Genomic DNA, 24,775 nt, shown 5'->3' on the forward strand with positions numbered 1-24,775 from the left:
CTCAGCTGGTTGAAAGATTCATGCTTCATGAATCCTAGGAAGGGCCTTTCTATCAAGACAAAAAGGAATAACGATGGCTTCATTTAAAATTACTAAACTCTACTTATGTATTAGTGTAAACAAAGCACCACTAATTAGATATTTCACCTTCTTTAGAGATATTGCTTCAAGGTACATATTTTAAACTCTTTAAAAAGACATAATTTTTAGTTTTTATGTTTTCTTCAGAAAGATTTTCTTCCTTCTGTAATTTATGGTAATAAAGAAGTGCTCTTTTTGCCCTTTATGTAAAATTTTCACTGAAAATTGTCCTTCCCAATTTCAACCCACTCCAAAAACTAATTGGGGAAGGTGTTAGTAATGAGATTTGAATTGAGAGCTTTAAGGGTGGCAAAAGCAATTCACTAATGAAGACTCTATTAGTTGCCCCAGAGGAAATTGATGATCTGTTTTTCTAAATTTAAAAAAAAAAAAAAAACTCAAGAGCTTTTTAAACACTTGCCTGTTAAGAAGTCAACTCTATTAGAAAGATTTCTAACTCCAGGCTAATTTGTGAGTTACTCTGATAGAATATTATAAAATTTACAAAAAATTCAGTTTTCCCCCATGTTAATATATTGCTTAGTTTATATCTTCTTTGCTATTCAAAAGTATACTAGTTTTATTAATTAATTGAGCCTATCCTCAATCTCTTTTTGATCCAAAACATCTTAAGAAAGGAAAATGAGACTATTTATGTGGGTACAGTTAAAATGAAATAATATTAACTATTGTCTCTTCTATTCTCACATCCCTGGTTTCAGAATATAATATTCTAGAGCTCTGGAACTGAAATTGATACAACAAATAACTAACATGGCAAAAATAATGGTTCCTTTGAGGCCATGCCTGCCAACTTTAAACAGGCCTATCCAAATTCAAACATTTTAATGTGTTCTCCTCACAAATGCTCCACCCCTAAACTGTGCCCTAATCAATGCCCTGATCTTTAAACTAAGTATGGAATCTCACTGAGCTTACATCATAATGGAGGCTCATTTCTTACTGTCTTACTTTTTCGCCTAAGACCCATTTAAAGTATCAGGATGTAATGAAAGGGTGTTTAGGGTAATATAGTTTCAGTTCAGTTCAGTTCAGTCTCTCAGTCATGTCCGACTCTTTGCAACCCCCATGGACTGCAGCACGCCAGGTCTCCCTGCCCATCACCAACTCCCAGCTACTGCTGCTGCTACTAAGTCACTTCAGTCATGTCCGACTCTGTGTGACCCCATAGACGGCAGCCCACTAAGCTCCCCCATCCCTGGGATTCTCCAGGCAAGAACGCCGGAATGGGTTGCCATTTCCTTCTCCAATGCATGAAAGTGAAAAGTGAAAGTGAAGTCGCTCAAGTCATGTCCCACCCTCAGCGACCCCATGGACTGCAGCCTACCAGGCTCTTCCATCCATGGGATTTTCCAGGCAGGAGTACTGAAGTGGAGTGCCATTGCTTTCTCCGACCAACTCCCAGAACTTACTCCAACTTATGTCTATCGAATCGGTGATACCATCCAACCATCTTATCCTCTGTTGTCCCCTTCTCCTCCCTCCTTCAATCCCTCCCAGCATCAGGGTCTTTTCAAATGAGTCAGTTCTTCGCATCAGGTGGCCAAAGTATTGTAGTTTCAGCTTCAGCATCAGTCCTTCCAATGAATATTCAAGACTGATTTCCTTTAGGATGGCTGGTTGGATCTCCTTGCAGTCCAAGGGACTTTCAAGAGTCTTCTCCAACACCACAGTTCAAAAGCATCAATTCTTCGAAGCTCAGCTTTCTTTATGGTCCAACTCTCACATCCGTACATGACTACTGGAAAAACCATAGCTTTGACTAGATGGACCCTTGTTGGCAAAGTAATATAGTTCAGTAAATAATAATTAAAACATGCTTGTGCCAGGTGGTGCTAATCAATCTAAAATGCTCTTCAGTGCATTCTATATTCCAGGCCCAAACCATACAACAGTCACACCTAAACAGAGTAAATTTTTTCCTTTTTTTAGATGAAATAATCACATTAATAAGAAATCCCTTGCACAGACTTTCACGTTTTTTCATGTATCCTAAAGCAAGATGATCACAATACCATTTGAAAAATATCCTATGTGGAGAAAAAAATGGAAGATTTCTGCTTTGATAATATGTTTTATTGCAGGGTCACAGAGTTAAAGAACTCCATTTTTTGTAAACCCTTTCCAAATATTTTAGTAGCATCTTCAATGGGTCATCAGTGGGAACGTGTTTAGTGTGTGTATTACTCAAGAGAGCAACCCTCCACTGATACAGAATTTAATAATCCCTTGTTCATTAAACACAATTATTGTGAACTATACGAGATAATAAACAAGTGTAAAGGACACTAAAGTGAGAGTTTCAGTCCTTGCCTAGTGAATCTCATAGTTTATTTGGAAAAGACAAATGAGTAAATAATTACTAAGCATTACAAATAATAAGACTTGGTAGGGAAGATCCCCTAAAGGAGAGCATGGCAACACACTCCAGTATTCTTGCCTGGAGAATCCTAGGGACAGAGGAGCCTGGAAGACTACAGTCCATAGGGTCCCAGAGTAGGACATGAATGAAGTGACTAACACACAGCACACACAAGTATTGCAAATAATCACAATGCAAGGAGTGATGGTTTACACTGGATACGTAGAGTACAGATTCAGTTCAGTTCAGTTCAGTTTAGTCACTCAGTAGTGTCCGACTCTTTGCGACCCCATAAATTGCAGCACGCCAGGCCTCCCTGTCCATCACCAACTCCCGGAGTTCACTCAAACTCACGTCCATTGAGTTGGTCATGCCATCCAGCCGTCTCATCCTCTGTCGTCCCATTCTCCTCCTGTCCCCAATCCCTCCCAGCATCAGAGTCTTTTCCAATGAGTCAACTCTTCGCATGAGGTGGCCAAAGTTACTGGAGTTTCAGATTTAGCATCATTCCTTCCAAAGAACACCCAGTACCGATCTCCTTTAGAATGGACTGGTTGGATCTCCTTGCAGTCCAAGGGACTCTCAAGAGTCTTCTCCAACACCACAGTTCAAAAGCATCAATTCTTTGGTGCTCAGCTTTCTTCACAGTCCAACTCTCACATCCATACATGACCACTGGAGAAACCATAGCCTTGACTAGACGGAGCTTTGTTGGCAAAGTAATGTCTCTGCTTTTGAATATGCTATCTAGGTTGGTCATAACTTTCCTTCCAAGGAGTAAGCGTCTTTTAATTTCATGGCTGCAGTCACCATCTGCAGTGGTTTTGGAGCCCCAAACAATAAAGTCTGACACTGTTTCCACTGTTTCCCCATCTATTTCCCATGAAGTGATGGGACCAGATGCCATGATCTTCGTTTTCTGAATGTTGAGCTTTAAGCCAACTTTTTCACTCTCCTCTTTTACTTGGTACAGATTAGGAGCATTTAACCCACCATGAAAAGAGGTCAAGAAATGTTTTGTGAGGGAGACAAGAGCTGAGCTATCTTAATAAATGAGCATGATACGGTGAAAGATGGCAAGAGGGGGGTAAGGACATCAGATGAAAAGAAAACTGGAGCATGAAAAGGATATATTTGAGGCTATAACGGAGGCACAAACTGAGGAGGAGATAAACAAGTGGAATTACACTCAAGATATGTTTATTGAATGGAAGGAACAGGACTCTGAACAACTAAATAGGGATGGCAGAGCATGGAGAATACTGGGTGACTTCTAGCTTCCTGGTTGAAATTGTTGGTGGAATGTGGTACCATTTACAAAGATAGAGAACTTGGTTACAGGAGAGAATAATAGATCATGATTCATTTTTGAATTTATTAAGTTTGAATTTCCTGTTGATATATACATTATTCTTTAGAAAGTTAGCTAGGTGGGTCAGTAGTGGAATAAGTCCATTTATTTCTTTATATTTTTCTCCAACCTTTCAAAGGATAGGTGTCATATCTAGAATTGATACAATTTTCTATGCCCTTTGAATGAGATGAACCTAGCATGGCATTTCAACCAAATCTAATTTCCATGACTTTCACCAGAATTAAACACTTTTGTAATAATTCTGTTTCAATTAATAGGTGAGTTCTATAGGCTAAGTATTCTTGGGGGACTGAAGTGCTTAACATGTACTAAATGCTGGGTCAACACTTGCTGAATGAATGACTGAATAGTTGAATAATTATGGTGTGATATTTATGGTGTGACATCACCACTATATTAAGTTCTACATTAAAAAAGACTTCAAAATGATTCTATTACTTCTCTTAACTTTCTTTATATTGCTTTTCTCTTGAAAGTGAAAGTGAAGTCGCTCAGTCATGTCTGACTCTTTGTGACCCCGTGGACTGTAGCCTACCAGGCTCCTCCGTCCATGGGATTCTCCAGGGAAGAATACTGGAGTGGGTTACCATTTCCTTCTCCAACTTCCTCTAATCTCTCATACCTGCTCTTGGTGCAAACAAAACATTTGCTGCTAAATAGTTTCATCAACATCACTTTAAATTCTTTTGAACATTAAGAAGTAGGACTCAAAGGGTCCATCACCACACATTTGAGGCAAAATATAAACTATTTAGGAGGCATTGTGAGAATAGAATTGTCAGAGGCAGGATGCTTGAATAACTGAAAAGATTCCATAGAACTTTATTAGTACAGCTTCAAGAAGTTTAATGAATTAATTGGTGCCTAGAAGACTTAGAACAATGCAAAGCCAATGAAGCTGGGGGGGAAAAAAAAGTGTTTCTGTATATAAATTTCTCTGGATTCATGTATCCATGAAAGTACATAACCACAGTAGACCTTAAAGACCTTTCCAAACACTATATCAATATACTACTTTTAAAGAATGCCATGAACAATATATTACTTCTTGTATTCCATAATGCATTTCTCTCTATTATGAAATAAAATTGTTCTGGAAATTTAGTTTCAAGTGTTAAAGGCAATTCTTGCTTACCAAATGGTTTCTAGAAAACTAAAAGCTTTTTTTAAAAGCCTTAATTGTATTTTGTTTTCCTGATTTCCAACACTACATAAATAATGCTAATTCTCTGTTTTCATTAAATCTCTAAAAATATATTTGTGATAAATAATACTGTGTTATTGTTTCAACCAAGTAACTTTACACAGTATATTTGATAAGTTGCCTCTATAGGAAAAAGTTCATATACAAATAAGAGAAGATTTCCTTTTAGGGTTTTGCAATGTATTTTATATATTTAACATTTATACTTTTCCATTTTAATTTTGATAATTAAAAGTTTAAAAACTTATTGAAACATGTAACTAAATAGTGACTTCTAGTAAAATGTAATAGGATCTTTGAACTGATTCAGGCATATATAAAAGTCCTTATACAGAGAAGGCAATGGCACCCCACTGCAGTATTCTTGCCTGGAAAATCCTATGGACCGAGGAGCCTGGGCTGCAGTCCATGGGGTTGCTATGAGTCGGATATGACTGAGCGACTTCACTTTCACTTTTCACTTTCATGCATTGGAGAAGGAAATGGCAACCCACTCCAGTGTTCTTGCCTGGAGAATCCCAGGGACGGGGGAGCCTGGTGGGCTGCCGTCTATGGGATCGCACAGAGTCGGACACAACTGAAGTGACTTAGCAGCAGCAGCAGCAGCACAAAGTTTAGATATTAATCTCCAAGTCAATTTAAAAGCCAAAGTGCCTGTTAAGTAGTTCTTCTGGGCTAAGATATATATCTACAACAGAACCATTTTCTGTTCTGTACTAAATAGCTATGTAAGAGATATATCTGAAACAAAATCACTGGTCTTAAAAACAAGGTTTGTTAATCTGCCTTATACTTACAAATGTGCTTCCACAGCAGAAGATCTATCAGGAATTGAGTAAAAAGACTTACTAAAGAGCAATAAACCTAAGAGGAGTTAATGCTGCAACATTTCAGGTTGACCATCTAAACTCTGTCTCCTAGTAAAAGTGATCTACTATTTAGACTTAAATTCATATTTAAAGTAAATACATTATTTTAAAACCTGGATGGTATCTTATAAATCATCTAATCTAACTTTCTACATTTATTTTCTTTTTGGAAAAGGAGAACCAAACAAATTAAATGGCCATGCCAAGGTTCCACAGTAAATGAGTGTCTGAATGAGAATTAGACCCAGCACTTAAGATATCTTATCACTACCTGTCCCAGTGTCCTACAAAGTAAATGGCTTCTGATTGTACTAGGTCAAAATTTTATTAATTTTGTCAGATGTTACTTTCAAGATTCCTTTATGTATAGATATAGATAGGCTATTTTTTCTTTTATGTATATAATTTTAAAAGGCTGTGACTTTTATCATTCATGTGTCTAATATTTTAGACTATGTTGGCTCTTAGTTTGTTTCCTTTTGCTTTCTTTTTTTTATGTGTTGAAATATGACCATTTATTCTTTTAAATATATGCATTGTAAGGGTAGTAATGGGAAATACTCACTGACATGTTGTTTTTAATACAATTCAATATATTTAGATCATATAGAAAATATAAAAGCTACAATAGAAACAGAAAAATCTCAAAGCTCCATAAGTAAAATGAACAAATATATTTATGTCTATATATACTTACTATATTGCTGCTTACTATTTGAAATGTATTCTGTGAATGTGGAGTCAATTACTACTTCCATGAGAACATCGAAGTTACAATGATTTGGTTTTCTTTGTAAAAATAAAATATTCTTGTTTTATATAAATTTGATTTCACATCACACTTTCCAGATCTCAGTCACAGACATCTGAGTAGAATATTGCTGTCATCTATATTGAAAAGCTGACACATTATAATCAACATAAGCATGTTCTTTTTTTAGCTTACCCATTTATGTCTCAGTCTATTGAAGGCTTTCTCTGATTTTAATTAAACTATGTTTGCTGAAATATAACATACACCATTAGCTGGAATTCAGAATTGTAAAAAAAAAAAAAAAAATAGCCCTAGTGTTTTGTTAAATGAATGCTATTAACAAATGTAGTCATGGTTATCAAACAATGGTTCTCAAACTTCAACATGTGTCAGATACACCTGATGGGCTGGCCTACCCCTAGAGCTTATGATTCTGAAGGTCAGAGATGGGACTAAGAATTTACATTTTTAAATTCCCAGGTGGTGTGACTGTTTGAAAACTGCTGCCTTAACAGAATGCTCCTCCAAAAATAATTCTGCACTTATCCTTATGTTTATTGCAGCCTAAATATGGACCTTAGGAAATATTTAGGCTTAGACCATGTATAAACAGACATTTAGTTGCGTTTTATTCATTCATATATCTGCAAGTGTGTTTGCCTGTGAAGTATCATCATATTTTAAACTGGTATTATATACTGTCATAATTGAATGTATAAGATAAGAAAGTAGGGACATAAAAGAGCTAAGAATATTTAGGACTGACATTAGCAAGGTGGTGATACAGGAATTTTTAATGTTCATTTCCTCTCAAGAAACTTCAATCTGAACAACTATCTGTGCATGAAAAAAACTTCACAAGAGCCAAGGATTCTGAGGGATTAAAATACCTGAATGAAGCAAAGAAATAAGTAAAGATACATTAAAGAGCATGGGAAAAATAGATCCACCTTCCCTGCATTCCCCTTCCCCAAGCCTGGGCAGCCCATCCTTATAGGAGGAAAGTGAAATGAGTGGCCCGTCTCACCACAGACCCCAGAGCTGGTCTGAATAATCAATAGGATTTAGCCAGATGAAGAAGGAAGATGAATGTTTCAGACAGTAGATTGTGCTTAACAATGATCATGATATCCAAAACATAATGTTGGCACATAAAGGGGAAAAGTTGTGCAACCATATCAGATAATGCTTTCTGAGGAAGAGATAGCTGAACTCTAATTAAAAAATGGAGGGAAGAAAACTCTGATAGAAAAAAATCAAAAAATGGAAATGTTTCCATAAATTGTGAGATAGTCCCTTTATAAAATGTAGGGGGGATGATTCAGTATCAAGATGTCAGTTCTTCCCAACTTAATCTATAGATTCAGTGCAATTTCCATTAAAATCTCAGCAAGTTATTTTGTGCATGTTGACTAAGTAATTCTAAAGTTTACATAAAGTAAAAGTGAAGTCGCTCAGACACGTTCAACCCTGCAACCCCATGAACTGTTGCCTACCAGGCTCCTCTGTCCATGGGATTTTCCAGGCAAGAGTACTGAAGTGGGTTGCATTTACATGGATCAGAATAAAATCCAGAATCGCCAAAACAAAACTGAAAAAAAAACGAACAAAGCTGATGGGCTGACACTACCCAACTTCAACACTTACTATAGACTGCAGTAGTAATATTTATATTTCTTCCTCTACGTCAAGTAGTTTCCTTATGTACACATGCTGGTCAGTTCTTGCTGAAGATTTGAGGGAGCCTTCCACAAATTCCCCAGACTATCTCTTTTCTATCTCTTTCTAGTATCTTTAGCTTCCTACTTTACATTATTCTGGTGCTTCCCTGGTAGCTCAGACAGCAAAGAACCTGCTTGTAACACAGGAGACCTGGGTCAGGAAGATCCCCTGGAGAAGGGCATGGCTACCCACTCTAGTATTCTTGCTTGGAGAATTCTATGGGCAGAGACCGTGGTGGGCTACAGTCCAGGGGGTTACAAAGAGTCAGACATGACTCAGCAACTAACACTTTACATTATTCTGACCGCTGATCTCTCATGGTCTTGGTTTCTCAAGATTCTCAGCTAGATGTCACCAAATCTACTCCATGCCTGCACTAACTGGCTGCAACTCCTCACAGTATTAAGCTGGGATAATCATAGAGCACACCTCATTTGTTTTTCATCACTTAAGAGTCACTGCCCTCTATTGTCTGTTGTTCAACCTTATTGTATATAATTTTCTTCTGTTTCCTGTAGTTTCAAGTACGAAAACAAATCAAGTCCCTTTATTTTATCTTAGCTAGAAGGGAAGGTCACTAGGACACTTTTAAGAATGAAGAGAGTGGTATAAATGTTTATCTTATTATAGTAGAAAATGTTATGTTCCTCCATCCCAGAAGATAAGTGAACAGAAATTTAGAAAGAAGGAAGTGATCCACATAATTACATATGTTCATTGATATTGGAAAGTAAGGAGAATTGGTGACCACAGATGTCTAATAAATGTAACATTGGGAATAGATGCTAGATGATAGTGAATTAATAATTAAGTGGGAGTCAACAAATGGAGAAAGCAAGTAATGGTGACATTCTTTAGAAGTTTAGTTGAGCAGTGATGAAAAGGTACTGAATGCTATTTATAGGGGAATTCAGAATCAAAGGTGCTTTGTTTGCTGTCAAAATCTTTGTTGAGACAAGAGAGAAAGTTAAAATTGACTATGGGTAGGACAGAGGTTGGCAAACAATGTCCTGCAGACTGGCTACCAGCTTGTGTAAGTGAAGTTTTATTGGACCATAGCCAGTCTATTCATTTACATAATGTTTGTAGGGCCTTCTGTGTTACAACAGCAGAGTTAAATAGTGGCTCCAAAAAAATCTCCATAGATCTCCAACAGAGATCATATGGCTCCAAAGTAAAAAAAAAAAAAAAAAAAAATATATATATATATATAAACTTTCACAGAAATTTGAGAACCCTTACACTAAGAATCTAATATGCAATAAATTCATATAGTATACTTTAGATCATCAAGAATTACAGATTCAGCAGCAGTCACTTCATAATATATCATACTGGAACAAATAACATATTTATAATGTTAATGGAAATGAAAACAGCAGTCTTGAATTTTTCATTTTGGTTAATGAAAGGCTAAAAGTAATTTTTCAAAATAAAATGATATCTTCTACCTTAACATTAGATTAAACAGTTAACATTATGTACAAGAGTTTGTGAAAAAAGTATCTTTTGATGGTGCCATGAAACTAAACTGCTGTTATTTTAAATGATTTTTCAATTAGTAACTTGGCTTAGACATTAAAATACATATCCTATAAAAATTTCAATAAATAAAGATAGTTGGGATCTACAGTGTTTGATTTTCAAATATGTGATATTCTGTCATACACAATGTTGATCCAATAACAATGAAATGACTCTGTTTTTAATAATTTTTAAACTTTTTCTAGGCAAAGAAGTCAAGCCCAAGTCTCCACGTATGTTATGTGCATGCCAAATATTAAAAAATCTTAAATGCATGCTTTACTCAGCCTCTGATTCTATTGTTGAGTGTTTTGCATAAAGTCAAAGGTTTAACTATTTTGTGTAGATAATGTGCTGCTTATCTTGTATTTTTGAGGATTTACTATGCTGAAATTTTCCTTCATCTTTCATTCACTGGATGAACAAATTAATACCTTTCATTAATTTCTCATTAAAATCCTTAGTGCGCATTTCCAATGTTTTCTCAAAATAATTTTTATTGTGGTTGGTAATAAGGAATCTTTACTTGTGTGTGTATTAATCTGCTGCAATTATAAGAGGAAAATTAAAGATATTGATGATTAGAAAATAATAAGTAATATATACAAAATATGCATGGGCATAAGAAGTAAATATTTTTATACAATCATAATTATGAATGTTTACTCATTTTTAGAGCCACAAGTAAAAAAACAAGAGAAGCCAGGTATGTACATTTAATGTGTAGATTCATACTTGCACTCCATGTTTATAACGATAGTGTGTGCTGTGCTGTGCTTTGTCACTCAGTCATGTCCGACTCTTTGCAACCCCATGGACTGTAGCCCACCAGGCTCCTCTGTCCCTGGAGATTCTCCAGGCAAGGATACTAGAATGTATAGCCATGCCCTCCTCCAGGGGATCTTCCCACCCCAGGGATTGAAGCCAGGTCTCCCTGAGTTCAACTCTTTACCACCTGAGCCACCAAAGAAGCCCAAGAATGCTGAAGTAGGTAGACTATCCCTCCTCCAGGGGAACTTCTGGACCCAGGAATCAAACTGGGGTCTCCTGCATTGCAGGCGGATTCTCTACCAGCTGAGCCTCCCGGAAAACCCCATAGCATTCTTTTTGCAAATATTCTGTCCGAGTGCAAATATTATACTAAAATTTTATTCTTGAACAACTTTTTAAAATAAAACAAACATATACTACCTTTTCCTAGAAAAAGTCCTATTTACAAAGATGAAATCACTGATAAATTTGTATCATTCAGAAGAAACAAACGACTAAAGACTATTTTTCGCTCATTGCTGTAGAACACAACATCCTGTCAGAGAAACAGCTGCTCTTACTCTTCGAATTTTGGGGGACTCCTGAGTCAGATGAACATTTCTGAGGGCAATAGCAGGCAGCAGGCACTGTTTAAAAGAAAACACAACTATGATTTTCAAAACAGTTAACTTTTGACTCATGTCTCCCAACCATATTTGTATTATGTTGTTGTTCAGTTGCTGAGTCATATCCGATTCTGTAATCCCACAGACCGCAGCACACCAGGCTTCCCTGTCCTTCACTGTCTCCTGGAGTTTGCTCAAACTCATGTCCATTGAGTCAATGATGCCATCCAACCATCTCATCCTCTATCACCCCCTTCTCCTCCTACCCTCAATCTTGCCCAGCATCAGGGGCTTTTCCAATGAGTTGGCCCTTTGCATCAGGTAGTTAAAGTATTGACGTTTCAGCTTCAGCATCAGTCCTTCCAATGACTATTTCACAGTTTACTTCCTTTAGGAATGACTCGTTTGATTTCCTTGCTGTCCAAGGGACTCTCAAGAGTCTTCTCCAGCACCACAATTCAAAAGCATCAATTCTCCAGCACTCAGCCTTCCTTATGGTCCAACTCTTTCATCTGTATATGACTACTGGAAAAAACCTAGTTTTGACATACAGACCTCTGTTGGCAAAGTGATGTCTCTGCTTTTTAATATGCTGTCTAGATTTGTCATAGCTTTTCTTCCAAGGAGCAAGCATCTTTTAATTTCACAGCTGCAATCACCATCTGCAGTGATTTTGGAGCCCAGAAAAATAAAGTCCGTCACTGTTTCCATTGTTTCCCCATCTATGTGTCATGAAATGATGGGACCGGATGCTATGATCTTAGATTTTTTAATATTGAGTTTTAAGCTGGCGTTTTCCACTCTCCTCTTTCACCTTCATCAAGAGGCTCTTTAGTTATTCTTTGCTTTCTGCCATCAGTGTGGTATTATCTGCATATCTGAGGTTATTGATATTTCTCCCAGCAATCTTGGTTCCAGCTTGTGATTCATCCAGCCTAGTATTGCTCATGATTTGTCTGCATAAAAGTTATATAAGCAGGGTGACAATATATAGCCTTAACATGCTCCTTTCCCAATTTTGAACCAGTCCATTGTTATGTTGCTGCTACTGCTGCTAAGTCGCTTCAGTCGTGTCCGACTCTGTGCGACCCCATAGACGGCAGCCCACCAGGCTCCCCCATCCCTGGGATTCTCCAGGCAAGAACACCAGAGTGGGTTGCCATTTCCTTCTCCAACGCATGAAAGTGAAAAGTGAAAGTGAAGTCGCTCAGTCGTGTCTGACTTTTCGTGACCCCATGGACTGCAGCCTACCAGGCTCCTCCGCCCATGGTATTTTCCATGCAAGAGTTCTGGAGTGGGTTGCCATTGTCTTCTCCGCCATTGTTATGAGGTTGCTGTAATAAAATACCACAATCTAGGTGGCTAAAAACAACAGAAATGTATTCTCTTACAGTTCTGGATGTTAGATGTTTGAAATCAAGATGTCAGCAGGGTATGAGGCAATGGCTACCCACTCCAGTATTCTTGCTTGAGAAACCCCATGGACAGAGAAGCCTGATGGACTATAGTCCATTGGGTCACAGAGAGTCAGACACGATTGAGCAGTTGACACTTTCACTTTTTGTTTGTTTGTGAGGCACTGGGGATTAGGACTGCAGAACATCTTTTAGGAGAACACAATTCAACTTACAAAGGTCTACCCTGTGACCCCTCCAAAGTTCATGTCCTTCACATGTAGCAAAATACATTCACCCCATTTCAACATTCCTAAGAGTCCTAATAGTTTTAGCATCAGTTCAGTTCAGTTCAGTCACTCAGTCGTGCCCGACTCTTTGCAAGCCCATGAATCACAGCACGCCAGGCCTCCCTGTCCATCACCAACTCCCGAAGTTCACTCAGACTCATGTCCATTGAGTCAGTGATGCCATCCAGCCATCTCATCCTCTGTTGTCCCCTTTACTTCCTGCCCCCAATCCCTCCCAGCATCAGAGTCTTTTCCAATGAGTCAAGTCTTCGCATGAGGTGGCCAAAGTCCTGGAGTTTCAGCTTTAGCATCATTCCTTCCAAAGAAATCCCAGGGCTGATCTCCTTCAGAATGGACTGGTTGGACCTCCTTGCAGTCCAAGGGACTCTTCTCCAACACCACAGTTCAAAAGCATCAATTCTTTGGTGCTCAGCTTTCTTCACAGTCCAACTCTCACATCCATACGTCCAAAATTTTATCAATTCAAAGTCTCATATCTCTTTATCTAAATCAGTATGGGTAAAAGTCAGGGTATGATTCTTCTTTCATAAAATTCCTTTCCACTTGTGAAACCAGAAGAATATCATGTTTAAAAAAAAAAATGTGAAACTGGTTAGAATGTATATTCCCATTCCAATGGGGAAAAATTGGAAGGAAGAAAAAGGGTCATAGGTCCCAAGTAAATCCAAAACATAGCGGGGAAGATTCCATTAGGAATCAAAGCCTAAAAATGTCCCTCTTTGATTCAGTGCTGTGTTGTCTGGACCTGAGGTGAAGGGATGGTGGCCCTGGCCTCTTGGCCCACTGGGATGACAGTCCTGCCCTCTCTGCCCAAGGAAGTCCCATCATCCCAGCCGTTGAGTCATGGCTTGGCCATTAGAGTTGATATTCCTTCATTTCATCCTGTTTCTGTCCACTTCTGTCCAGGCCAGCATTATTTTTGTTTGCATAAAATTTTCAAAAACATGACTCGTTTTGTGTTCAGTTCCTGAAGATCCAAGTCATTGGACAAGAGGGTCCCCCATAGATCTCCCTACGTCACCACATCTCTATTTCTGCCTTCTGCTGAGGTGGAGGGTTGGATCCATGATCCTGTCCAGCCACACCCTTGGTCCTGTCTCTAGGGTGCACTGTCTAGTCAGGGTGAGCATTTTCTCAATCACCAAGTACTGGTTCCTCTTACATGACAGTTTTCTCCTCAGTTTATCGTCTCTTTCTCATTGTATTATAAGCAATGAAGAGAATCCATGCTGTACTTTCCACACTGTCCTCAGAGTTTTCTAAACTAAAGATGGATATCCTTCACTTACAAACTCCACCTTCTACCCAACAGACGGGAGTTAAACATATTTTGTGTGTGTGTGTAGCACATAGTTTAAGCAAACTCCAGGAGATTGTGAAAGACAGGGAAACCTGGCATGCAGCAGTCCATGAGTCTGCAGAGTCAGACACGACTGAGAGACTGAACAACAACAGCATATAATTCAAGTCATAACATTCTCTAAATTTCTGAATCACAACTAGGTATATTTCAAAGAATATTCTTCCCAATCCTATCATCAAGTAATCTATCTTATGTTGACATTGGGGCTATTCTCTACAACAATAATCTTGAGAAAACAGAAAATTCAGGTTGAAATCCATTAGCAGTAGCAACAACTTAATGACATGCATGTACATGTAATGTATAAGTACGTGGCATGATTTTAACTACTGTGTATTTAATAGTCCAGTACAGGCAGGCCAGTGGGAAACTAAGATAAGTTTTACTAAAATTCTGCTTTTTTCAAATTATGGTAAATAAAATAAAATAGTGTCTGAAAATGAATTTGTGCTCTAGTTTATTTTTTTCAGATTTTAAAATTTCTGTCTTTTGTTTTCCCTTCAGAGTCACAAGTTAAAAAAGAAGCAAAACCAGGTAACAATATTTTATTCTTAAATAGATACAGAGCTAATGTTGCTGTTATTTTAGAACTAAAATGTCACCAGTGGGGGTTTACACAGCGCCTTCCATCTCCTCACTGTTTTCCCTACTCCATTATTCCATATGTTTTTACAGCACTGGTGAGAATGGGGATATTCCATAGGCAAAATATCTGGAATGTGGCTTTAAATGAATGTCAGCAGAGACTCCAGGTTTCAAGAGACGTTTCTTAGAGTTCTTCAAAGTCTGGTGTTAGTCATATTTAATTTGTGAGTTTATTTCTGATAACACACCAGAGTCACAAAATCATAGACTACTGGGACTTGAAAGAGAACAAGAATTTATCAAGCATCTGCTATGAGCTAAGGAATAGTGTAAGATTCAGTTTTCATCATTTCACTGTGAGAGGCATGTAACATGACAGTTATTACCCATATTTAGTATCTGTGGAAACAGTTCAATAGACAAGATTTCCAAGTTAGTCAATGTTGAAGCTAGATTTGTGCCCATGTTTGGTCTACGCAAAACCCTGGGTAATCTCACTAAGAGACTGTCCCAGACTAACAATGACTTTATTAAGAGGCAACATTGACCTAAATCAGAGCAATCTTTCCAAGTTTACATTGCTATTTAGTGTGTGTAAGTCCTAGCTCTGGTACCAACTAGCTACTCACCTGAGGCAAGTCAAAAAAAAAAAACAACCCTCAGGCTCTATGGATGTTATTTCTTCATTATAAAAATTATGTAGCAGGATTCTTAAACAACAACAAACTCAAAAATCCAAGTCTAGATGTATATATACAATACTATATTATTCCTTTAATTCTCACCAGAACTTACTTGACAACTCATCATAAACTTGAGCCTAGTTTCTCTTATAAAAAATATATCTTTTTAATGTACCAAGGTTTAAAAATGCCAAACTACTATCTTATAATTTATTTTCCTGAGTATGTTTATTGGCTGCAGATGAGCGTTACCCAATATAAACATTTTGCATTTTGCCTCTTTTTTTTTTTTTTTTTTAAATCAGAAGACCAATACCATTTAAAACTTCTGTTTAGGTCTAGTACTATTTAGAACTTTCATTTATTATTATAAATACTACAATTTTGCAGGCAAAATTAATTGATTTTTATATTATAAATGTTTATGTTCTAGCTTCATCTGAAAAAGCTCAAATACACAGTATGTATCTTTATTTTATCTATAAAGCTAATATAGAATTTTAACAAAAAATTAAGTATTTTAATAATATATATGCAATATATGCCTCAGTATTTGTGCTTTATTATGGCCTATGTTTTGGAAACTATAAGTGTTTAAATGTAAATAAGAAATCTTGGTATATTGTTTTCATGCAACTGAAACCTTAAAGTTTTTTTATCTAAACTAGGATGACATGAAAAATGAGGAATAGTTCTTTTCCATAGGCACGTTTGTTCAAATCTATCAATTATTTTCTACTTAACAAATCATGGGACCATTTCACAGAGAAAATTCACCATATGTTAATTTATAAAGCTTCTAAATATCCAAAGGACTTCCCTGGTAGCTCAGGTGATAACGAATCCTTCTGCAATGCAGGAGACCCCAGTTGGATTCCTGAATCGGGAAGTTCCCCTGGAGAAAGGATAGGCTACCCACTCCAGTATTCTTGGATTCCCCTTATGGCTCAGCGGGAAACGAATCCACCTGCATATGGGAGACCTGGGTTCAATCCCTAGTTCAGGAAGATCTTCTGGAGAAGGGAATGGCAACCCACTCCAGTATTGCTGCCTGGAAAATTCCATGGACAGGGGACGGGGGACTGGTGGGCTGCAGTCCATGGGGTTGCAAAGAGTACAACTGTTAGTCACAACTGAGTGACTAACACACATCCAAATATATTTTTTTTTATTATTTTCAGAACAAGACACAGTGAAACCAGAAAAGGCTATTTCTCATGGTAAACCAGGTATTTTGCAGGTGGTATTTGTAGTATCAAATTGTCTCTCAGTGTTCTAATTTTAGCAGGTTGATGAGCTTAGAGTCAAATCTAAAGTTATTAGGAAAGATTCATGTGTTAAGTCACTCAGCTTCTAATGTTAGTCATCTTCACAGTGTTTTGGTTTGGTTTCTTTTTAGTGCTGAGAACTTGGTCTGCCAGATATAACTAGATAGCTCATGCTCTTTTCCTATCAGAAACTTGGCTTAGCACAAAGACCATTTTTGCCAGCAATCACTTGAGTGCTGAATGCCCATTCAGTTGAATGGTCTCCATATTTTGTTTTGCTTTGTTCTGTTTGGGGCAAGACATCCCTAGAAAACTTGTAATTCAGAATGGCCCATTCAAACGTGATCATCTTCAATTCCAAAAATCTCAAAAAAAGGAAATAAAAAGAAAGCAGTTTCCTCCTGCTTCTCATCCTTCTTCCCTCTTTCCTTCATTTTGCCTCCCTTCCTTTCTTCTTATTCCTAGTTTTACACTTTACAGAAAGTAGAGGTAAGCCAATAGGTTCTGCTCATAAAAAGAAATAGAAAAATTACCAAGACTAGTTTAATCATTAGTTTTTATTTAAGAATAGAAACTTTATTTAAATTTTAATTTAACCCAATTAAATATGAATTTAATTTTGAGGTTGACCAATTCCCAGTTGTTCTGTAGAACATGGTCTTTTATTCTAGGCTGAATTGTCTACCTGACATTGTGAATATGGTTAGGTCAGAATCTTTAAAAAGATAACAGCACCTTCTCCAAACATATCTTAGGAAACTTCTGCTTATATTTTTAAGATTTTACTTTAGAAAATCTGTTTGCAGTCGATTTGAGTCGATAGAAATAAGGAAAACAGAGCCTGATTGTGGGGTGGTAAGAAAAGCAGTCTGTACTGACATAAGCAAAACTTTAGAAACAACTTTTAGAACAGTCTAATATCATGAATAATAAACCCTGTGTCTTTATTGTCCCAAATGACACCCATTTTTGAGATGAAATCCTGAGAGCAGGAGAGAGTTTCATCTCTGAGTATCTAACAAAGGCATTCCCCTCTGGCCACATCTTTTATTTCAGTGATCATGTTCATACTCTAAATTCTGTTTGCAAGTGAAACTTTCCAATTAGAATATTTCACCAATTCATTCCCACTGCTGAATACTTGAAAAGCTTAATTTTATATAGAATCTTTATTCTAATCCCTTTACTTTGATCCAAATCTCTTTAACTATGTCTACAAAAATCTACAGCACACAAGACATCCCATAAATATACCACCTTTGCCCTTCCCCATCTTTGTGACATAAAAACTTGGGTTTTCAGGCTAGTCCTGGCTTCTCAGGGAGGTGTCTTGCTCATGAAAGATAAAAAATTGTTTATTCCTATTCTTATTCAATAATGAAAAGGGATTATGTATTTTATGTGTACTCCTGTATAGATAAATGCAGTGAAATACAGTGAAGGCAAAGGATGCAGTGTACTTTGATTAGGGGTTAGGGGACCATTTGAATTAGAAAAAGTTTTGTGGCAAGAAACTTGCAAAGGACATCTGCAGCTAGACAGATTTTCTTTGTGCTCTCATCCAATTTGAATAAAAGATAACACTTGTTTAATTGAGAAAACAGCTAAGGTTGTCTCAGTATTGGTGTTATTTTAAAGAGAATACAAAATATCAAGGTTGAAATGTGTCACTGTTTTGAACTGATGCATTTAAAATGTCCACTTGTGTTAACTTTTTTCCTATCATAGATGAAAAAGTTGTCAAGCATGTAAAAGCTACCACAATAGAAAAAACAGGTAAATAAACTGCTTTAAATTTTTCTTCTATGTATCAGTTTTGTGTTATGTCGGTGTGCACACACACACATCTTCACTGGAGTGTGAGCACTTTGTGTCATAAGTTCTAAGATTCTAGATTCTTGCAAATAACTGAAAGATATATTCAATAAAAATTAACAGTGAAAAACTAGAGTGACATACTTTATTTTTTTTAAGTGTGATTGACCTAAGCTTACATATAATTTGCAAGGAAAGCTATGTATGCATTGATTATCCTGTTCTATTAGGTGTTTAATCTCACTTTCAAACCACATTTTCTCCAATTTTAAAATCACAAAAATCTGGAACTGTCTGCTGTTCATGCATGAGATGGAATAATTTTCATTCATGAGAACTTCATAGAGACTATATGTAATTACATAATGTTTTAAAATCTGCCTTGAAAAATGATCAACAGAATATATAATATCAACTCATCATTTAATGTGAGAGGAAAAAAAAAGAAATGTACACACTCTTTCATTTCTGGAGTTCTGTCCTAAAAGGATGAACAAAAGTAAGTTTTCATCTCAGCTGACATCTTGAAAGACTGAATCGCCTCCATTTGATCCCAAAATGAAAATCCTACTACCTTGGCCATGAATAGAGTCCTGTTTCTTACTAAAAATCTTTCCAAAGGAAAAGGACTATGAAGTACTTTCCTTCTTTTAACAGATAATCATGATAATCAGGGTTTAAGTATAGTTCTCACAGGAAAATATAATAGAATTCAGGAGAGAACTAATTATTTATAGAAATTGTGAACTATTATTTCTTTAGAAAGAAATCTCATAAGGCTATTTTCACATTAGCTCATATGACCATTGTACTGTATCCCAACCATTGCCTAAGCTCATAATTTTGGTTAACATTAGTTTAATTTTCACCCTGATGTGTTAATTGGAGAAGGAAATGGCAACCCACTCCAGTACCCTTGCCTGGAAAATCCCATGGACAGAAGAGCCTGGTATGCTACAGTCCATGGGGTCGCCAAGAGTCAGACACGACTGAGCGACTTCACTCACTCACTCACTCAATGTGTTAATATGACCCCTTGAGTATCTCATTTCGTTATATGGGTATTTGGAGATTATGAAGAAACTAGCCCAGTGTATTTGCGTCTCAAATATATAGATTGGTTCAAACTTTACACAAAAGTTTGTGCATCTTAATTTTCAATAAGTAGTGTGATTAACATCTTTGCTGACAGTGAAATAACAGTGTTCAGAGAGAATGAATTAATCTTAAGGAGAACTTAAAATGAAGAAGTAACAAATACAGATGCCAAAGAGTTATTTTTTCCATAGTTTGTATTCATCATATGTCACCTGTTTTCTTTCATTCTCCACAGTCAAACCCAAACCAACAAGTAAGAGATGAAAATAAAATCTGAAAACTATTACTTGGCAATTTCAGCTTTTACAATATGCTTATTTTTCCCAATTATTATTTTTAGTTTTGCCTAATGCTAAGTACTTCTGTAGGTGATAAATTACTGTTATTGCTATGGCTTTGATTTAACATATTTGTCTTTCACTACTAATTAATAATTCACTATAATTGTATGGAAAAAAAACTATGGAAATTGTATCACTAATACTAAAAGAGTGAGACTATACAAGCTATAAATAACACTAAGAAGCTAGAATAAATAGGCAATATTTTAAACATACTTAATGAATAACAAAATAAAATTAAATAATATATACTTTTTGGTATTATGAAGCACATACTATTTTTAATTTGCTTTAGGCAGCATTGATTATGTTAGGTAATCTTTGGTATTATTCTTTTTCATAATTTTATGAAATATTAAATTTTGCCACTTGTTTATTAAAACCATGGAATTTTCTTATGAGCATAGATTTTAAAGATCATCCATTTCATTGCTCAGGAGTGATACAGATGTTACAGGTGTAGAGAGTTAAAAAAGTGACCAATGGTCTCAGAAAAGCGTGAGCATTTGCCCACTGTCACAGTAGTAAATGTATCCAAAGTTGTGTCAGAATTGTGACCTTGGCTCTTGAATGATATGTATTTGTGAAACAGAGGCTTAGATGAAGATATGAGTGAATATTTGTCAAATGTTCTCTGGATCAGTATGAAAATGAATTGACAAGATCCAAAGATAGATTTGGTGAGGACAGTTAAGAAGTCATATTAGTGATTCAGGAGATAAAGTGAAATATATGGACCCTAAATAGAATGTATTTACCTCCTAGAACTTATTGCATGCATTTTGAATGCAATATAAAATATATACAGTTTGTATTATCTTTACTTTAATTTTTGGAGTACTTTTGAAGTTCTATTATTATCACAGTTTTAGTAACTTGATTATTGGCTTGTTTTATTGTGCATGCTTATGTAACATTAACATTTATACAATTTTAAGATCATCGAAGTTCATTCTTGAATGCTATCAATCCTTACTTTACAAATATCCAATTAAATCTTATGAAACATAGATCCCACAGTTCCCCACCTACTTCACTGTTGGTGCAAGATGATGGGGAGAAAATAATATTGCTTGTGGAGAATCTCCAAATTCAGGCTGAGGGAAGGAAAGGACAGGTAAAGCAGAACAGCTCAGGGGTAATAAGCCTGGGGGTGATTAGTAAGAACCAGCACTTGGCAGTGATCTATTATATTTCCACATAATCCTAACTCCATTCAAACTATCCTACTCTAAACAGCTTTATTTGAAATTCTACTTCTGATGAAAGAAAAATATCTCCTAAAATTTACTTTAATTCAAATATTTTTCAAAGGTCTGAGAAGAATATTAAGTACATGTTGTGATTCCAGTTGTCATGTCCTAGATTTAGTTGAGATTCATCTGTGAGAGTTCTAACTGAACCTAAAATGAGAGGGTAGTCCAGGAAAATGAAAATACAAAGCGTGATACTTTCTGGAATAAAGCAAGTCTAGGTTAAATTGGAGAAGGAAATGGCAACCCACTCCAGTGTTTTTGCCTGTAGAATTCCAGGGACGGAGGAGCCTGGTGGGCTTCCGTCTATGGGGTCGCACAGAGTCACACGACTGAAGTGACTTAGCAGCAGCAGCAGCAGGTTAAATTTTCAATAAGAAACGAATGACCAGCACCAAATTGCTTCTGTCCTGCCAAGAAGGGACCTAGAAGAAGTCAGAGAGGTAAAAAGGAAGCTCATAAAATGCCAAGACAAATATCATCTGCTTTAAAATATCTCCAAAGAATGACTCAAGCTTCAGCAAAGAAAGAAAAATCCTTCTACAATTATTCTCCTTTTTGTCATATTCTATCCTCTTCTTATACCAAGAGGGCTAGCATCTTCAAAGTATCTTACAGGATGCCCTGAGAATGAACCTGATCTTGTTTATAACATGTTTCCATGGCAATATGCTTTCTGTGTTCCAAGTGACATGCAAATGACTTTGGGAGCATGCTTCCCATACAAACTGAGGATTACCTCCAAATATATAGATGAGAAATGCTTGCTACACAAACAATCTACAGATTGTGAGTTAATTCTTATTTCTCTCTCTAGAAAAAGCTGAACATCAAGGAAAAGAATCTCCATCTATCAAAACAGGTGATTTTGCCTTTTTGGTTTGCATTCTATCCCAATTCACTGTTTTTATTACCTTTGAAAATTAAAGCAAAGCACATAAGCACTTTTTATTTTCTTTCCTGGTAATGTTTTGTCTTGTGATTTTGTAATAGAATCTAGTTTATCTGACATAAGGGCTATGGTAGTACTGATAAGCAGTTTGCTAAATATTATAACCAACATATATGGAATGCTAAGCATTCTATTATAATACAGCTGTGTTAACGTAATAGTATTTGCTTTCATGATTCACAAGATCCTTCCAAAATATTCAGTGTTTTACTGATGCCAGTATTGATATCATTTATAATACTGGTAATGTTGACTTGGGGCTCCCCAGATGGTGCAGTGGTAAAGAATCTGCCTGCCAATGCAAGAGATACAAGAGACATGGGTTCAATCCCTTGGTCAGAAAGATCCCCTGGAGTAGGAAATGGCAACCCACTCCAATATTCTTGCCTGGAGAATCCCATGGACAGAGGAGCCTGGTGGGCTACAGTCCATGGGGTCACAAAGAGTCAGACAGAACTGACCATGAGCATGAATGTTGAGTCACTATTGAGATACTTTAAAATATCATATCTAATTGTACATATTATATTTCACTGAAAATTAATTATGAATTTCAACTTGTTATAATTTCTTAAAATAGAAATCATCCAATTCTATAGTAGCTTAATACTTTTAAAACTGTAATTCAATTTTTAAAATATATAATACTTAGCATGGTTCAACAATAAAGCAACCAGAGATTCACTGCAAAAATAAGCTTCCCTCCTCCCCTTCTTTTCCTGTTTTACCAGCTCCCATTTCCCAAATATCCAATAATGTCTGATAGGTAATCATTGTTATTTTTTAATGTGTCCATCTAGCAATATATGTAAAAGACATATACATATAAACATGTGCTTAGTCACTCAGTCATGCCCAACTCTCTGCGACCCCATGGACTGCATCCCACCAGGCTCCTCTGTCCATGGGGATTCTCTAGGGAAGAATACTGAAGTGGTTTGCCATGCCCTTCTCCAGGGGATCTTCCCAACCCAGAAGCCGAACCCAGGCCTCCCACATTGCAGGTGGATTCTTTACCAGCTGAGCCACCAGGGAAGCCCACATATACACACATACCTGCATACAAATTTGCTTCCCTGGTAGCTCAACTGTGTAAAGGATCTGCTTGCAATGCAGGAGACCCATGTTCGATTTCTGGGTCTGGAGGATCCCCTGGAGAATGGATAGTCTACAAATTTTATATATATATACATATATATATATATATATATATATATATATATACACCCACACATATATACGCTCACCTTTTTTACCCAAGTCATGATATACTATAAATAGCTCTTTCCCTAGGTTTTTCTGTTTAATAGTGTGTTTGAAGATTTTTCTGTATCAGTACACAAAGCATTTCTTTATTTAGTATTCTATTGTATTGTTATACAGAGTTTACTTAACTAGTCTCTGATTGACCTATATTTAAGTTATCTGACAAGCTTTCTTTAATGATATAAAATTATAAATATAATTATCTGTCTAGTTTTGTAAATTTATGTTTATGGTAAAAATTCCTTAAATATTTTAGTGAAATGATATAGTTAATGTAAGTTTTATAGATTTCTCTAATTGTTCTCTAAAAATTGTATTAACTTATATTTCCTCTGTTAATGAATTAATTTAATTTTGGATGATTCAAATTCTTCACAATCATCAAGAAATATTTAGTTCTTTATTAATAAATAGATATTTACATGTAAGTCTGCATAATTAATGCTTTTAGTTAATTTCAGAGGACAAAGCATATTTGAGAAACAAATCATGTATTTGGATGGCATAGTTTTGTGTTTTTCACCAACAATTCACTAATTTTTCTTGAGATTTTATAAAGTCAGCTTCTTCATTCAAAAGACTGGATTGGAAAGGTTTAAATAGTTAATATTAATTAATATTAATATGTTCTGAAAGGACAATAGCAGAATGTGTCTTTTATGCCATTCAGTAACAGTAAGGAGTTCAGATTATCTTAAGCATTAATTTTGCATCAGATGAAATATGAGGCTTTACAAGGATAAAGAGACCAAGAAAATCCTATACTTTGAAGTTTTATTGGAATATGGAATTCTTTAGAACATGATTTTAAAATTGCTCAAATTGTATTGCCTATTGCTCATTTTAAGATAAGTTTAGCGTTTTCTTATTTTAACTCAAACAGAATTATGAAATGTAAAAGTCTGATATTTTACCTATAGCCACAAAATGACCTTTTCTTTTTTTTTTTTTTTACTTTTTAGACAAACCAAAACCAACTCCAAGTAAGTGTACCATACTAAAATTGTAAGAATTTTCTATTTAAGTATTTAAATTTTATAATTTCTTTAAATTGTACATGCAGTAAAATTTATTGTGGTATGTTTATTAATGCAGTAGCTATTATGACATGCCTACATAAATGATTCCTATTGACAAAGAATAGTGTGTATTTTATTC

At 36.0% G+C, this 24,775-nt stretch overlaps 1 protein-coding gene across 50 annotated transcripts in view; it reads left to right on the top strand.

Annotated features, from left to right (window-relative positions):
* Nucleotides 1-24,775, top strand: part of TRDN (triadin) — a 415,089-nt gene that overhangs the window by 355,093 nt on the left and 35,221 nt on the right. For 46 of the 50 annotated variants that reach the window (XM_070795846.1, XM_070795837.1, XM_070795841.1 and 43 more), the window contains 9 exons: nucleotides 10,110-10,145; nucleotides 10,589-10,618; nucleotides 14,861-14,890; nucleotides 16,058-16,084; nucleotides 16,806-16,853; nucleotides 18,621-18,668; nucleotides 20,041-20,058; nucleotides 22,217-22,261; nucleotides 24,580-24,600. In XM_070795846.1, coding sequence (XP_070651947.1) covers nucleotides 10,110-10,145; nucleotides 10,589-10,618; nucleotides 14,861-14,890; nucleotides 16,058-16,084; nucleotides 16,806-16,853; nucleotides 18,621-18,668; nucleotides 20,041-20,058; nucleotides 22,217-22,261; nucleotides 24,580-24,600 — 303 coding nt within the window. The remainder of the gene's footprint in view (nucleotides 1-10,109; nucleotides 10,146-10,588; nucleotides 10,619-14,860; nucleotides 14,891-16,057; nucleotides 16,085-16,805; nucleotides 16,854-18,620; nucleotides 18,669-20,040; nucleotides 20,059-22,216; nucleotides 22,262-24,579; nucleotides 24,601-24,775) is intronic. The other 4 variants (XM_070795839.1, XM_070795838.1, XM_070795842.1 and 1 more) reach the window with 4 other exon arrangements.

Source organism: Bos indicus, chromosome 9 (genome assembly GCF_029378745.1).
Source record: "Bos indicus isolate NIAB-ARS_2022 breed Sahiwal x Tharparkar chromosome 9, NIAB-ARS_B.indTharparkar_mat_pri_1.0, whole genome shotgun sequence".
In the NCBI taxonomy this organism is placed as follows: Eukaryota; Metazoa; Chordata; class Mammalia; order Artiodactyla; family Bovidae; genus Bos; species Bos indicus.